This window comes from Coturnix japonica, chromosome 15 (genome assembly GCF_001577835.2).
Source record: "Coturnix japonica isolate 7356 chromosome 15, Coturnix japonica 2.1, whole genome shotgun sequence".
NCBI lineage: Eukaryota > Metazoa > Chordata > Aves > Galliformes > Phasianidae > Coturnix > Coturnix japonica.
In genome coordinates, this window is record NC_029530.1 from 3,236,940 (window position 1) to 3,253,989 (window position 17,050).

Consider the following 17,050-nt stretch of genomic DNA (forward strand, 5'->3'; position numbering starts at 1 on the left):
CCCTTGTGAATGCAGAAATTTTAATCTGGGATATTCACAAGTCTGGGTATAAAGCTTGAACCTTCTATGCAAGTGCATTCATTCCTGCCATGTGATACTAAAAAAATCTTGCTTCCCTTGGGTGTGAGATATGGAAAAAGAAGCTGGCAAACAAACAAGAAGGAGATGTTCAGTCTGCCAGTAGACAGATGCCTATCATTTGGTACTGAAAGATACAGAAGGAATCTATTGCAAAATAAAACCTGACCAGAATAAACATCCTTACATATATTCTGAAGCCTTTAGAAGACAGACACATAAATACACTTAGCTCCACAGATAATGAGGACAATTATTTCCCTCCCAGATCTGGAATGCCGCAAAGGCTTTCTGCTGACTTAACATACTTTGGATCAGGAAATTGCTGGGCATGACCTCATTTGTTATGAGCAGCAGTTTCACTCTTCAAAGAGGAGGAATATATTGAAGATTAGGATTTCCAGGAAATAGTACTCATCTTATTATCTCCTTCAAACCTTAGAATATTACTCAAAGACTGCCATAATTTCAGTGTGAAGGTTATGTGCAGGAGAGGCAGAACTCATAAATGGGACAGATGTGTCTAACTCTTCTTCTAAAGCCTGATCTCTAACAATGATTGTTCCTTTGTTTAACTGACAGTCAATCCTGCTCTAGATATCTGGCAACTTTGTGCTTCCTGAGGTCTGGGACTTCTAAAATAGATGCTCAGAGCCTTCCTCTGCATGCACCTAAACCCTGCTGAACTTAAAGTGCTTGCTCAGAAATAGTGTGATTGAGATGTAGGATCCTAACTGCTGGATCTCAATGCTTTCCACAGTTCCAGCCTTGCTTTGCAGAAGTAATTGCATCTTCAGTGAGCCAGAAGAAGGGAAGGAAACACCTGCTTTCACAAATCATATTTGTGAGCGTTGTAAAGACTGGAAACAGTTATGATTTCACTGGGAAGTAAATAGCCCGCAAAAGCTTGCTATACAGGGCAGGGCAAGTAGATTTTAACCCAAGGCAATTTTTCGCATGTAATTCTATACTACACTATTATCAGCTGCAGCCTACTAAGGACCAAGCAACTCATTCTTCAGCAAAAGGTGTTCAGGGCACCTTGCAAGTTCAAACCTTGTAACAGCTAAATAAGAAATGGGAGGGTAAATCTACCTGGCTCTGTGTTGCCAGATGGTAGTGTGGAGAGAACAGATCACTGTAGAAATTCAAGATTTAAAGGCTGAGAGATTTCTGAAATGGCAGCACTCTTTTCTTCTGTGCTTTTAAATTGTGTGACACATACTGGCAATTAAACGTGAGTATGATTTTAGCAAGTATTCCTATAAAGTTCTATAACAGGAGGCAGGGCAGAAAGCATTCCTTTGCAAATCTGTCTAAGGCCTGGTATGTGTTTTCTCAGACTACAGAGAGATCAGATGGAGCAACATGCTGAAACAGTTTCTTACCATCGCCAGTGGAACAATTCCAACAAGATCCTTTTGGCAGATGAAGATTTCAGACAAGGTTATGTCTGTTGTCCCCTTCCGAGGGTATTCCACCTGCCAGGTGATGGGCTGCGTTCCAGAGAGGCTGCTAAAACTGGCTATTTCAAAGTCCATCTGCACAACCTCATTGAATAGACTGTTACTTCTGAAAGAGGAAAACAGGGAAAGGAAAGAGCTATTACATTTGCTGAAGAAGGCAAATGAAGTGAATCATATTAGCTACTGGAGAATACAGCTATTTAAACGCAGATATAACACAGGGCCTTTTCCAATCTATGACTTCTTCAGAGCATACAAACTGGAACTGTTCAAAATGGTTCAGGTGCTGTTACTGTGAATACTACGTAAAGGGATAAAACTACTGACTTCGTGTCTAAAGAAAGCAAAATACACTTAGTCCATTACAGACTTCCTATGATTTGACCTTGATCAGCCAAATTTAAGTCCAGTATAATCTATGACAAAAGAGACCAGAATTAACCTAGGCAAAAAGAAACAAGATTACTTGTCTATGTCTATCATCAAAATTGTACAAATCCTCAGCATAACTGAAGCTGATATACACAGCATAGAAGCCATTAAAAAATTAACATGGTTAAACAGCAAAATGAGGAAATTTATTGTAAGCGTTGAGGTATGTTCTGGAAAAGTAAAATCTTATAACTTGTAATAGCAGCTGTGATAACTGCAGTCTGCACAGTTCTGGGACATCCCAAAATGAACACATACCAGATTGAACTTTGTAATTTATCTGAAAGCATGATAACATGCAAAGATACCTGAATCACCTGAGCTACAGCATTCAATTAGCTCTAAAAGACATCATTATGCCTGAGATTAATGACACCTAAAAGGCCATTATTTCCTCCATTTCTATCTGACGCTTTGTAACTGACAGAGAAAAAGTTTTTACATGTGATTGACTATCTCAGTGCTTTCACTTATGTTAAATAGGGGATAAATCTATGCACACATCAGAGCTGTTGTAGCAGAGAAAATGTCAGGAAAGATTCCCCAATCAAGAAGTCTTTAAAATGTTGCTAAAATATTTATTCTCTAAGATACGTGCCAGAAGCCAAGAATACACATAGTACAAGAGAAAGGTTTTACTGATACTTTCTTATAATGACCAGCAATTATGTATTACAGTGCAGGCATCTGTATGGAACGCACTCATCTCACTCTCACAGCAATAAAAACTCTATGCAGTATCACTCTGCCACCAGTTTTCTCCTTCCCTCTTTGTATAGAAGAAATGGAGAGATATCAACAGCTGGGAAAGCATCCACTTGAAAAAAATATGCCTTCAGAGATGTGTAATGGCTGAGAAAAAAACTTCTCATGAAGCACATTTAATGTTCAGAGCTTGCTCACTGACTGAAACAGCAGTTCCTTAATATCTAACATTTAGAACTGTTCAGCAGCCGAAACAGCAAGCAATTATAAAACTTTTCTGAAGTACACAACTCGTAGTGATTACAAATGAAGCTTTGTGAGGGCAAAGCTTCTACGAAATTGCTCTGAGGTGGATATATGAGACTAATTTGATTGGACTGAGAGTTCCCCTGGGCCAGTTCAATCCTTGGATTTATTCTGATTTATAAATATGCTAATAATTCATGGCTAGATAGGACTGAGCAATTGCAGAAGGGAGAAAGGGCTTCCTTTGATCTGCTAAGCAGCCACTCCAGCACATGGGCATCAGTGCAGAGCACTGACCCCGTGGCCACTCCCTTGCAGGAGCAGATGGGCAATGATTATGTGCTACTTAGAGGTTATGGCAGCTGAGCCAGCAAGTCAGTGATGGGGTTAGTAATTTACTACTGGCATGGGCTAGCAGTCAACCCATTAATATTGTTAGCCCAGGAAGATGAGGGGGGAAATATTTGCAGAGCTGTATGAACACTTACAGGAGATCACTTTTAGAAAAAGAAGGGCAATCAGAAATGTTCTGTTAATGGAAAGTTAATTTAAAAATGCATTAAAAGCAAAACAGAATAAACACTGGGAGAAACTGTATTGGAACTCACGATCTCTTGCCAGCTATATGGAGAGAATACACCCTTTTGGTATTATCTAGTGTAAATGTAATCATATTCTTGATTTTAAAATATTTTTGAGCATAACAATAATTATTTATTTGAAACTGTTCATCATCCAAACCTTCAACACCATGAGATATATTTTCTTTCAGATGGACATTTTCCTTCCACAGGAACCCAAGTCTGGCCATATCCAAACTACCTTTAAATCTCTTCAGCGTGGGATACACGAGCTACACATAAGATTAGAACACAGATTGTACTAAAAGTGCTAGAATGAAAACAGGTTTTGTTTCCCTGCAAAGGTCTAGCATAAAGTGGAATGGCGTTCAATATTTGTGTGCTAAAATGGCAGTGCTCAGCTCAGCCCTGAAGGCCCAGTGATACAAAGGCTTTCAGGGCAGAAGGAAGGAAGATAACTGCTAAAAAAAGCAGTGGAGTCCTCAGCTGATGTAAGATCCATACATGAATGGAAATCTTTGTTGAATGCCTGTCTACAAGTGTGGACCAGGAGTCTCTGATGAGAGATTTCAGAGTCGGGTTATTGCTCTGAGTAATAGAGCAGCTTCAACTCTTAAATTAGTGAATCTTAAGACAGCTGTAGGCTAAATCAATATTTTTGATTTATTACTGGAGATCTCAAAAGAGAAATTTTTAAAAGCTTGGATTAAAAACATTTTTTAGATGTTCTTTATTCCAACAGATTTTCACTGACAGTCCTTAGAGAACCAAAAATGTTTCGACCTCCTGAAAATTTAGCAACCCTTTTCCTTTTTAATGCTGCCCAGTTTAACAGTGACATCTTAATGCAAGATCAGCAATTAGTAAATAACATAAAATATTGAAAAGACTACAAACTCCATTTTCCCTCAGTTACACTGCACATCTTACACAAAGATTTGAAACCGATCTGGAACTGACTTAGGATAATTTTAACGCTGATGAAATTATACACACAGCTCTGTACACATCAATTCACCTTCACAGTCAGCGCTCAGCTCTAACAAAGGCTGGGTCATTAGCAACCCAGGTCCCTTTGAATTAATCACCTATGAGCTAAGTGCTGTAATATCTACCACAATGCCCTTGAGCCATCCATTCCTGTTCTGAAAGGTCTGATCAGCAAATGGAGGACAAAATGCTTAAGATCAGTTTCATTCAGCAGAGCTGTTACAAAGGTAATCTCTTTGCAAAACTATACAAAGCATGTAGTACTTAAAGAGTAATGTCAACTACTGTAAGCAAAACAAAGTTTAAATTTCTCATTTGCATTATTACCCTCACTTTCATCCTTAAGCCATAAAAACTAGCAGAGGAGAAAGAAAAGGATGATCTATTTTGGGAATTAACAGACAGGAAGGACAATATTTCATGCAAAACTGACTCATTAAAAATATTGTGAAGTTCTTTGAAGGAAAATATCTGAGGTATAACTTAACAAACTCTAGAGAAACGTAACAAAATATGCATGCAAATATTTAAACAGGTGATAGAAAACTGTACTTGATTTCTTCATAGATAAGATCTAGATTAGTTAATAAGGTTTCTTAGCTTTCTTGTCATAAACTGTGATATAAAACAGCTTTTTGATTAAGAGATTGGTCTGAGACAGGAAATCTCATTTCATTTCCCAGCTCTTCCACGGGATACTTTAATGACCTCAGGCAAGACACAAAGATACAGATCCTTAAAGCCAAAATAAAATCAATAGGAATTAGGCATCACAGAGCTTTAAAGAAAAAAGAAAAGAAAAACAGATGTAGCTCTGCCACTTCAGGTACCTAAGTATAATGCCTTTATAGCTTTGATACTGTGCCCTGTGATCTCAGCTGGTTTCAAGCCCACACCATGAAGGACAGAGGCGGAAGACCACTCATGTTTGAATTGCTGTGCTACACTGAGAGCTCTACATGATTGTGAAATTCTTAGCTGCTGAAATGCAGCTAAGTCATGTTGTTAATCAGAGTACAGAGAAGGAGAAAATCCCCTCTCATTGCCAAGCAGAAAGCTGAATGAGACAGTCCCCAGAGAACGAAGACCTGACCTGACCACAGCAACTCACCAATTCTTCCTTCTTAGCGGAGCACTTTTCTAGAGTCACTAATCACTAATATATACTGTAGTCTCGTAAGTTTTCTCTGATACGACATCACATCCAGTCACGAGTTACACAAAATTGATTTTCCCTTCTCCCAAAGGATGTGTGACCCTCAACCTCAGACTGCTGCCATCATATAAAGGCTACGTGCAAATACCCCAGGACTGAGCTATCATCATCTCCCACTTCTATTTCATTTTCCATTCTGTTTCCACAGGGTTTTAGTCTGCTAATGTCTTCAGTATAACTTTGGAAAACAGAATATGCAGGCAGATTGGTCAATAAATAAGCTTTCTCTGTGAGTCACCATCTCTTCCTGCCTTCAAGAAGAACATTTTCTTTTGCAACTACATATCTGCACATGCCTCTTGGTCCAAAACACTTGCCAAGTTAACAGTCTATCAGGCAGGTAAAGCTGATATATAGGGATATAAAGTAAGCAAGCATTTAATGGTATAATTAAAAAGTTAAATAACAAACAATTAAGTGCCAAATATGGTGAAACAATGAAGAAAATAACCAAAAGATAAACTAAATTAATTTTCCAAACTCGATGGCCACAGGCAAAGTTCAGGGGACAGTGAAAAGCCCCAGTGCTAAATGAATACACTCCATTTGGGCACGACTGCAGCTTTTCTAATTCAAGTGCATGAAGAAGGTAAAGGGATTTTTCAGCTCAGAAGCAATGATCAACAACTGTTTGGTGGCTGCTATCCAGAGAGACCTCCAATTTAGCTGAAGAGCTTTTCCAGGTGCCTGTGAAGCTGCCTGAATAGAGTAAAAGATCTTGAAATGAACCACATCCTCTGAGAAATAAGCTCAACAGTTGCAATTTCATCACAGAGCAAACTCAGTTTGTGCAGAATCCCTCAGACTAGAAGCTGCAGGGAATTGAATAATACTGTGTACAATCCAGAGCTAGAGAATATCAGCCCGGGGAAGGTGGAGAAGCAGTTTTATTTCTTGAAAGTCAATATATTTTTGCAAGCTTCACTAAGGAGGAGTCTGCAGCAGGAATAAACTCCTTTTCCCCAGTCTTAGGTCATATCTCATGTGTCAGACCATATTGTTCCCCTTATTAGTATTTGCAGAAAACAAGCTGAGCTATTTCAATCCTACTCTTACCTTGTAAATCCTCTTCAGTGATGTATGCTGCTCATGCATTCTCTACCATACTAATGTAAAATAAAATTAGAAGAAATCCAAAGTAGTCTAAGTCTAAGCACTGATTGCAAGATAAATATTGAACTCACCTACGATAGCGTTTATCAGGTGAAGCACCATATAAATTGAAGGAACAACACAGGTGAAAACTGACAGAGCAGGAGAGCCAGGAGTATAACCAAATCCAGTTCTATTAATTATTTGTAGGTATGCTTACTGTTGAGGGCACTGCCCTGGATAATTGCAAAGGCTGGTCTACTCTGTGTCCAAAAGTTATCACCACAATGACGAGCAGTAAGTAGTATGTTGCTCTCTTACAGACTCTGTAGATTGCAATTATGCAGTATGACCTTGCAAGGTCAAATTTGCAAAGAAACATTTTATTTATCTCTTGGCATAGCTTTGTTGCAGTGCACTGAGACTTTCTGTAAGAAAACTCAACAACTGCTGTAAAACCAAGGCAGTGCATGGGAAAGTGTGAAGGGCAGGAGGGCAGTTTTGAAAGTGTTGTACACATTAAGCCTCCTAACCCCAATTCACAATTTTGGCATCATCAAACTGGCCTGGGCATGATGATCATTTATAAGAGTTCAGAAATCTAGGCAGAACACGTGTTTAATACCCCTCAGTGCACATTATGTAAGCAGTTTCCCAAACCTGCCCTGACACCAGTAAAGATGCTGTAGAGACTGGACAAAAATTCGATCAATTCTGTAGTTATACATCAGCTCTTATTCAGAGTTACAAAAGTTGTGGACCCTTGGGCTTTCAGCCACTACAGCTCTGGAAATCTGATGGACAAACCTTTATTTTACAGTTCATAAAGCAAAACTGAACAATGCTGCCTTTCTAACCATCCACAGCTCTAAGGAACCTTATTAAAAGCTAAACCAACATCAATATTGGAGGCAGAACCGTTAGATTTCATGATACTGTTATTTGGTGGCTAACTATAGTTGTTCATTTCTCTTGTTCAAGGATAATAAAAGAAAAAATGTCCCTGTGACATTCAGTGGCAAAAATGTCATTGCTTAAATGCCTATGATGTGCAATTAACATTTTTAAGGAGTCGTTTAAAAGGATACTGTCAGGGCTGATAAATTTGAGATTACACCAACTAGCTCTGTTTGGGTATCTGCGTCACCCCCAGCAAATTCATCCTTTCATTCTGGATATTTATGTTTTTCGTCCTCCTCATGTCCACACTATGGAAGATACCGAATGTATTTGTCACTGACTTCTCCCCCACATTGTCACATTACAACAGCGATGACCAGCTTCTAATAAAACAAAGTGTGCTGTTCTCTAGATTTGAAGAAAGAGAACTAAGTTCTGGGGCAGAAGCAGTTTGATGTCAGGGTGAAGCTAAAACTAACTAACTAAACAAAGTTATTCTTTGCTACTAACGAAGACGTCACCTGCAGGATGGAGGCTCAAGGTCTAGGCTCAGCATGTTTGCACGGAGAAAAAAGTCCTGGATCTTTGGTTTTTGGCAGTCCCATTTAATAGAATGAAAAAGAGGTAAAATACAGAAAATATTTGCTACCATAGCAGAGCTGCCTTCAAGCAAAAATGTTCACTGAAGTTTCTTGAAGATGGCAGCTAGTTTTAAAATATTTCATTGGACAACAACTGAATATTTGTATTTGTAGCTAAAAGAGCTGATAGCGGACATCAGTTTTCAGGCAGAGTGCAGACATTCCTGTCTGACTGTCAGGCACATGAAGAGCAATGTGTCCTCAATATTTCAAGAAGACAAATGAAGGAGACTCAATCCTAATGTTAAATGGCCTGTGAGAAAAGCAAGTGCCTATTCGATTGACAAAACACTTACAGATAAACTCCAAGAGCAACTTTGAAGTGATGACTGTGACATCTCTGGTTCTTTTCAAACCTGTTTTTTCCCAACTGCACCTCAATTAGAAAACAGCTACATCCAATTTGTTGGGAAAACTCAGTTTCAAATTTCCTAAATTGGGCTCTGATTCAAAGCAAAAAAAAAACCCTCTTCCTTTACATGCTGGATTTGGATGAGGCTTTTGAGAAACGTAGTGCTTCGTAAAGGTGACTTTCCATTGCTAGGAAAAAAATCTCATTTTAACTTGTTTCTTAGGAAGGGTGTAGGAGTGCTTGGAGGAACTGTGTGCTGCATCGTATCAGAAAGTTGAACAGCAGTGAGTTTTTCGTAATGGAAAGTAATAAACAAGAATCTAGCACAGAATCTCTCCATGCACCATATAGTGATGTATTTGTTTCACAGCCTAAGGTGAAGATTTCTAAATATACTTTGAGTTTTTCCAAGCAACAATTGCTGCCTTTTTATATTTTCTTTTTCTACGCCTTACTGCACTAGGTGAATCAAAATAGGTTTATCTGTAATTATACAAACAAGACTCAGAAGACACAGTCAAGAAGAAGGAAAAAAGATTCTAAAGAGCAGACCTTCCCTTTGTTATTGAAATCTACAGCAACATTAGTCACCACTCCCATTCCTTGCTGACTTTTGACACTTCACTTGATCAGAGAGGTAGAATTAGACTGATGAAAGACCAATTTCCAAGGTTCTGACATAATGCAAAAACAGCAAATCTCAGCTGAACACACAGAGCATGTGTATGGGATTAGAGTGCAAAACCTGTGTTAGATGAGAAGGAACACGAAGAAGCATGAATTCATGAGGAACACTTTGGTTTAAGATAATGTCGTCATGACGATATTTCATATAAAATCATGACCAGTTTTCAAAGGACTGATGGCAATAAAGGTCTGAAACAGAACTATTTGGGATGTATGGGATGAAGTAGTGAATATTAATTATCTGCAGTCACATGGGATGAAATACACCACTGTGTGACTTTGTCCTACTGAAATCTAAATACCAGAGTTGAATGCACAGTCTCAGACTGGAGGGTGGAGAATGTCTGCTGACTCATTTCTGAATCACAGATAGGCTTCCTTCTGCTGCTGCAGTCTCACCAATAAATAAGTCCAACCAGCTTCATTTTAAACCTAAAATTAAGAGTTCTTTCTAAGTGAAAAAGAAACAGGAGAAGAGTAGAAAGTCAGTCCTACAGGGAAATCTTCACAAGGGCTTGTATTATCAGATTCACAGTGTTCTCCTGGAAGGTATTTGCTGGAGGAGATTAACCTTGATGAGATTTGCAGGAGTAAGAGTTCCACATGCTCAGGTTCTTTTCCAGTTTCTAAGGGCAAAGTTTGTTACCAAAGAAGTGCCCACATCCCACTGTGTGCATTACACTATTGATAGTCTAAATCAGTGTGAATTTCACATATTGAAGTTTCCTTTGTTTTATAAACAGGTTAGAATTTGGATCAGTAGTAACTACTAGCTAACAGCCTTTCAACAGAAACTCCAGATCTCAAATCCTACTAGTTTGTCAGTCAGCAACACCCCTTGTCCCTGTTTGCCCCCTTATAACTCTGCCTTAAATAATCTTGCAGGAAGCAAATGCTTGATGTCAGCAAACATTGAAAGAATTACAGATAGCATTAACAGTTCCTGCCATAACCTCACATCATAGAGCACAAAGAGCCTTGTTGCAAAAGTACTTCTGAGCCACAGCAGTTCATGTTAAATTGAGATAATTCAATTGCATTTATACCTTTGTATGCATGCTAGGGAAACCTTATACTTGTTAATTGTTCCTGTATGAGAACACCAGCAGAACTGACTCCATAGCTGTGTGAGTGTCAGATAAGAGACAATTCTTAAAGACAAGCATTAGACTTTTGTCAGCGCAAGCCGTGCCATGCTCTAATCTGAGCTGTCAATAGCAAAACACAGTCATGGTTATATGCAAATAACATCCAAGAACATTGGCATGGAGTGTTACTTGGTAAAGCAGGCCTGCAGGAGCAATACTGAAAATGTAAAAAATTGGGAAGGATGACAGCCAACTAAATGGAGTGGTCTTGGAAATTACCAGCACAAATATAAAAGACTTTGCACCTTCCAGCCTCTTCCCAGCTACAGATCCTTAATCTAGCTTGATTTTCCTGTGGTAGCAATATTTCAGTCGCATCCTCTTCAGAACAAGATTATAAAAGGAGTGAATCATGGACACATTATTATTCCCCTCAGCATGCAGCACTTTTTCTTTAAGCACAGAAACCACAGTGTGCAGGAAATGATCCATCCTTTAAAACATGTGTCAACATCTCTGAAAACTCATGGAGCTGTACAGTGAACACTGGCAGCCATTCTCCTGTGCCTGAAAAATCAGAATGATGACAACACTGAAATATGTTACATGCTACACTTTGGTCCTGACCTGCCTTTCACTCAAGTTGACTGGCATTCTGCTTCTGATTTTGATGGTAGTAGGACCGCTGTTTCATTGTCACCTTTCTCATACCCTCAGGCGTGCTCTCCAGCAGCAGTGTCAGCTTAGAGAAGCTACAGCAAGTTCAAAGTGTTTTCTGATGCCCAAGGCAAACCAAGTGATGACCTTTTTGACCAGCAGAAAGCTACTATTGAATATTCCACCAACTCTAATGCTCTGCTCCTGGAGCTGACCTGGCTGCACTACATATGAGATGGGTTTTGCTTTTGTTGACCCTCTCCTCCTCCTAATTCAATGAATTAGGGCCACAGTCTGATTCTTCAGCATATTCCGGATGGGATGGCCTGAGTCTCTTACACCATTCACTTCAAATGATTTTTGAAAATAGACAAATATTTTCTTAAGAAATTTCAGCAGCATTGCCAGCTCTTCCAAAAAACGCATCTTGTTGGGAAGTTGCTTTTAATTTTATAGATAGGCTGCTTGAGTAATTCCATGATATCTATAAAGAGAATTGGCCTTTATGACTAATTTAAAGGGTTTCCCAAATTAGATGGAACATTTTGAATAGACAAAAAGGGAATTGCAGGAATACTGCGCTTCAAACATATGAAAATGAAGACAAAATTGTGTCTAAGGCAATGCTGGGCAGTAAGAGGTGCTCTTGGCCATCAGAGGTCATCTCTTCATCTTCAGCAAATGTCACACAGGACAAACTGACATTATTTTCTTACAGCGTTGGATTCAAAATCAATTCCTCTTGTTGATGGTCTCATAAACTAAATAAGAAAGTCTTGATGAAATGGACAAAGAAAGCAAAGAGATAAAAGAGAGGATATTTTAGCTGGCTATACTAAATTAACATACTCCACTTCCATGTTCTTCCTATGCCAACAGATTTACTGATGCAATTTACTGGCAAGCACAAACATATCTGTGACATGCCAAAGAAATACAACTGAACCTGTATGTATGTATACATAAAGAGGGAAACAATAGAGATGCAAGAAACCTGTTGGCCAGGCTGTATTCGTCAAGCTCAAATTACATCTGCTTCCCTTCCACATGTATTACATTTACGTTATCCTCAGCTAGCCAAGATATACCATCAAACTGCTATGAATATTAACCACATAATATTGGCCCTTTTTATGCAGGAGAATATTGCTGGAGGGGATTCAGATCAGATGGTCTATTTACAGCTAATTTCTCTTTGCTTACCTGCTGTTCCCTTCTCTCTCCCTGCTTCAAGGCTTGGGGTTAAAACACCAAGCATGCTTGCTAGCTGTGTGCTGCTTCCTTACGTTAGCACCATCTGCTATAGTGTGGAGGCTGTGTCAAAGCCCCTTCCGGGGTCATGGGCTAACTGTATGATCTCACACCACTCATTTATCTTGTCTGTCCTTATATTAAACCTGTTAAGAGAAATGTCTCAACAGAAGAAAAACAGGAGCTCCTTGAAGACATATTGGCACATCTGAGTTGAATGTTTTTGGGTAAAGAAGCTATAAAAAAAGACTCTGCAGTGAACTTTGAAATATCAACTTGTTAAGAAGGCAGTGATTGCTCTTCCCGAGCAATCCTTTTCATGGTGTGAAGCCTTGCAAAGGGAAAACAGTATATTTAGAAACATTCTAGAGAGTATTTATGAAGGACTTGGTTACGAGAAATGTTTCAAAAATAATTAAGGCTGCAAAAATACATGTTGTCTAGCAAGTCAAAGTTACAGTTTTAAATCCCAGCAATATATTTATCAAAATTTTCATTTCCAGTTGCATTTCCTGACATTTATGCCACAACAGAATTCTGTAGAAGGTCATAACAGGATTCAAGTATTATTAAGTGTATGATCGAACAAACAAAACAACTGACCTTCATTCACGCTTGCCTGATCATCCTGTGAACTCACAAACAATAGATCCTGTCCACTATCTCAGACACAAAGAAATATCCATCCATCTTGGGTGAAATCATCCATACGCAGAGAGTCAGCAGAAACTTTAAATGCCTTTATAGTACTTCAAAGCAGGACTGAATTATGGCTTAAACTCTTTGAAACTATTCTGCTGCTTTCCTTTCACAGTGTTCCCAGGAATACTGGCACACTGTTTTTGCTAAGTGGTATATTAGATAGTAAAGGATGGCTTCACATAGTAAGAGGCCTTTCGGCCTCACAAAAACATAACAAATACAAAAATTAAGGAGAGGAGTTTTATTAGTTCTATTTACAAATGGAAAAATGAGTTGCAGAGAAAATGGAGCAATTTTTACCTCACAAATTGTGAGATATTTTTTATCTCACAGTGTTTCTGCAGCAGTTACAAACTGGACCAAGCTCTCACTTCAGCACCTGGACCTCAAGGATCCTTTCCTTCCATGTTCTTGAGCAACATTTGTGAAGGCAAGAGGGCAAATCAATGAGTGAGGTGTGAAGCTTGATCTTCTCAATTCATCTTCAGTGGTTTTTGCTACAAAACTATCTTTGTATTTCCTTCACCACGCATACATTTCATTTCATTTCTCCCACATTACTACTCAGACTTCTGGGGACTTTCATAATATCACACCAAAAGTTCCCAGTAGCAGTCAGAATTGCTTTTACTGCTATTTAACACAGTACTGAATTTAAATGTTGAATGTATATGCTTTTCTCACAAATTGCTGCATAGGAAAACTTTAATTTATCAAATTAAAATGCACTATGGCACATATTTATTGTATCACTGCTCATGAATGTTTTTATGTATTTGATTGTGGCAGGGTTTTTTTTTGTTGTTTTTTGGTTTTTTTGTCTTTTATGGTTTTGGTGGTAGCTGGAAAGCAATCAAGGTTCCATTTGAAGCAGCCGTGTAAGCAATTCTCATTTAACAGAAGACAATGAAAAATTAATCTAAACTGAGTGTAACTAAGTTTTCATAGAAACAACAAAACCACTCAGACATTACCATCTTCAACATCTGTTTACTGTCTTCATTTGCAAAATTACCCATCAAGTTTTACTGAATCTTCCGGGGGGAAAAAAAAAAGCCAACTCCAACTGTCTTTCTGAGTTAATAAAATGCTCCACGTGTAACAGGGATATTAAGGATTCCTTTCCTGTAATCATAATACTTAGCAGGGATGATTGAGGTGAAGCAATGTTCAACACTCTCTCCCGCAGGTTTCAATTCTACACCTTTAAGTACAGCAGAGTTCAAACACAGCTGGCTGGTAGAAGCCTGGCTATTTTCTTCTCTCTCTCACTCCCTGGTACATCTGTCCCCAATTTTTGTTGGCTAAAGTAACACTTACATTGCTGGGAAATTGCTTACTGTGAAACAACCACAACTTCTTTTAATGTGAAATGCAAACATTTGAGAAACTGCAAAAAAAGGGATAATAGAATATTTTATGTTGGAAAATTATCATCTGGGGATGAGTCTCCCAGTATCACTTTGTTTCAGAATTTGGGCTGCTGAGTTCATTAGTTAGAGGAAAATATACAGCTGGTTAATACTACACAATGTGCATAGAGTCACAGAACTACAGAATCATTTGACTTAGAAGGGACCCTTAAAGGTCATCTAGTCCAACTACCCTGCGATGAACAGGGACATCTACAGCTCAATCAGCGCAATGGGAAGGATGACAGATAGACACCAGAATGAAACAGGAGGATTCAGGAAGCATGTGATTAGCACTCTGATCCCCTGGCATAGAATTGCCAACCTTCTGATAACTGCAGGGGTGGTTCCTTACCCAGCAACAGCCAAGTCAGCAGCTTAGTATCTCAGGAAAGAGAATAAGATGAGAATAAGCACAAAACAGCTGAAAAAATTGTCCCTCATGTGCATACTCCCAGAATGAACGCTCTAGAAGTTTATCTCAAATGTTGCTGTGCCTGACTCTAGATTTAGGAAATGGAAAGGAGTTAATAACTGAAGGGCAGATACAGTGTGTGAGATGCACACTTCCCACTGACGTCCTTAATGGTGGTAAAATGTGCAAATTCTGTGCATTCGTAGCTGAATTTAAATTACAATGATTACAAAATAAAAAGCCTAAAAAAGAGGATTTGTACATGAGCAGATTCAGCTGAGACAGACTCCCTTGAGACCTAGATTGTGTTTACATGCAAAGTAGACTGTGCTTCCTGAATGATCTTAAATCCTGATGACAATTATTTATACATTTAGCCACACACACACACCCCAGCATAGCTCTGGACCACAGCTCCTGCTGTTAGTTGCCTTGGGGAATATCTACTAGTTATAGGCTCATCCCTGTTTTCTGGCCATTGTCCAGAAAAGCACTTTCAATGTGTAATCAGTCCCACTGCCCTCAGTGGGTCTACTCATAGGATGCATAATACCATAAGAACATATTGCTTAAATAAATACACAACGGCAACAACAATAGCAATGCTAATACCTCCCTCTTACTGCTTTTGGACAGATATTTTTATCCATGGCTCTTGGGAGTAAAGTACCATTATCCTATTTTATGATATGCAAGCTGGGGAACAGAAAAATGAAGTGAATTGCCCAAGGTCATACAGGAGGTCCATCAGAGAAATGAGGACACAAACTGTAAGTGCATAGTTAAATTGAGTGCTGAAGATTCAGCAGAGCTCTGCCTACAGTGGAAGTAAGGCTTTGAGTATTCTGACACTCCTTTAAAGGAAAACATTGAGCTTATGTAATGGGAGTCAAATCTTGTTAAATAAAAAGATTTGCACCTCCTATCATGTTAGCCAACCAACCTCTACCTTCTCCAGGAAGTATAACTAACATTTAACTCATATTCAACCTAAGAAATCCCAAAATGAACATTTTTATATACTTCTGATCCAGCTACAGTATTAAACATATTCTGTTGTTCTAAATTCCTTAACAATCAATGCACCATTCACTATAAGGGATAAAAAAAACCCATACAGTAATCAGCTTTAGACAAAAACTAGTAACTTAATAGGTTTGAAATTCTGAACAAGGAGAGTACTTATAGAGGAGCAGAGAAACATCCAAACAAGCTCTCACAGCCTCCCACAAACAATTTTCTACTATCGTCATATCCATATGGATTTTATGTTCTCTAACAACGTGTATCTACCAAAAACTTTCTATGGTTAGGCTGACTGGTTTGGGGGCTGAGGAAAAACTGCTACAATCTGTATGCAGTAAAAGGAACTGGTGGCAAGCTCAGACTATCATTCTGTATGGCTTAGTGGCATGGTACTATAAAAAACCTTGGCAACTTGTATCCACATCATATGGATCCAAGGATGTGACTGGCTGAAATCTGCCAATTGAATTTTATTTTATTTTTTTTTGGTCATCAAAACATGCAGCAGCATCAAAATAGAACTGTTTCCATCTAGCACTATGAGTATATGAAAATAATATAATGCTCAGTATAATATGGGCTTCTCCTAGCTTTCATTGTCCTTTTGGTCAAGGAAGGGAGGACTAGTAAGAGGCTGGTGCTGTTTGCTTGAACTCCCTGCTGCCTCCAGAGCTGTCAAAACAGCCATTCTCAGCAGCATCAAATTCACTGTCAAATTGAAAAGGCAGAGAGGTGACATAATCCTGGAATGTTCTGGAGATTCTGACTATCCCAAATAAAATTGGGTTTTGAAGCATTGTCATGATCTGTTAGTGCACCGAGAGCTCTCATTTTGAGCTTCCCCCGATGTTAAATGGCTCGGAGTTTGAAAGAAGACTCCTTCAAACTGCATTCTGCACTGTTTCCCTATACCAGCTATTTCCTTCAAGGCACAAAATTAAAGCAGTGATAGATGAACTGCTCTGTTGTTTACTGGGCTCAGTTTAACAAGGTGGCAGCGAGGAACTGTCGCTCTCCAGCTGAAACAAAGGAGGTGAAATAAGCAGCTTCTATGAACATTCCCATCGAGCCTAAAGGCTCAAAACCTGGTGTGCTTTCTGTGCCAAGCTTCAG

The 17,050-nt window shown here is 38.8% G+C and overlaps 1 protein-coding gene across 3 annotated transcripts in view; it reads right to left on the bottom strand.

Annotated features, from left to right (window-relative positions):
* The window catches only part of TMEM132C (transmembrane protein 132C), a 155,837-nt gene that overhangs the window by 42,327 nt on the left and 96,460 nt on the right, over positions 1–17,050 (bottom strand). For 2 of the 3 annotated variants that reach the window (XM_015878410.2, XM_015878411.2), the window contains exon 4: positions 1,467–1,650. The exons of the other annotated variant lie outside the window; for it this stretch is intronic. In XM_015878410.2, the coding sequence (XP_015733896.1) occupies positions 1,467–1,650 (184 nt within the window). The remainder of the gene's footprint in view (positions 1–1,466; positions 1,651–17,050) is intronic. 3 annotated transcript variants of the gene reach the window in all.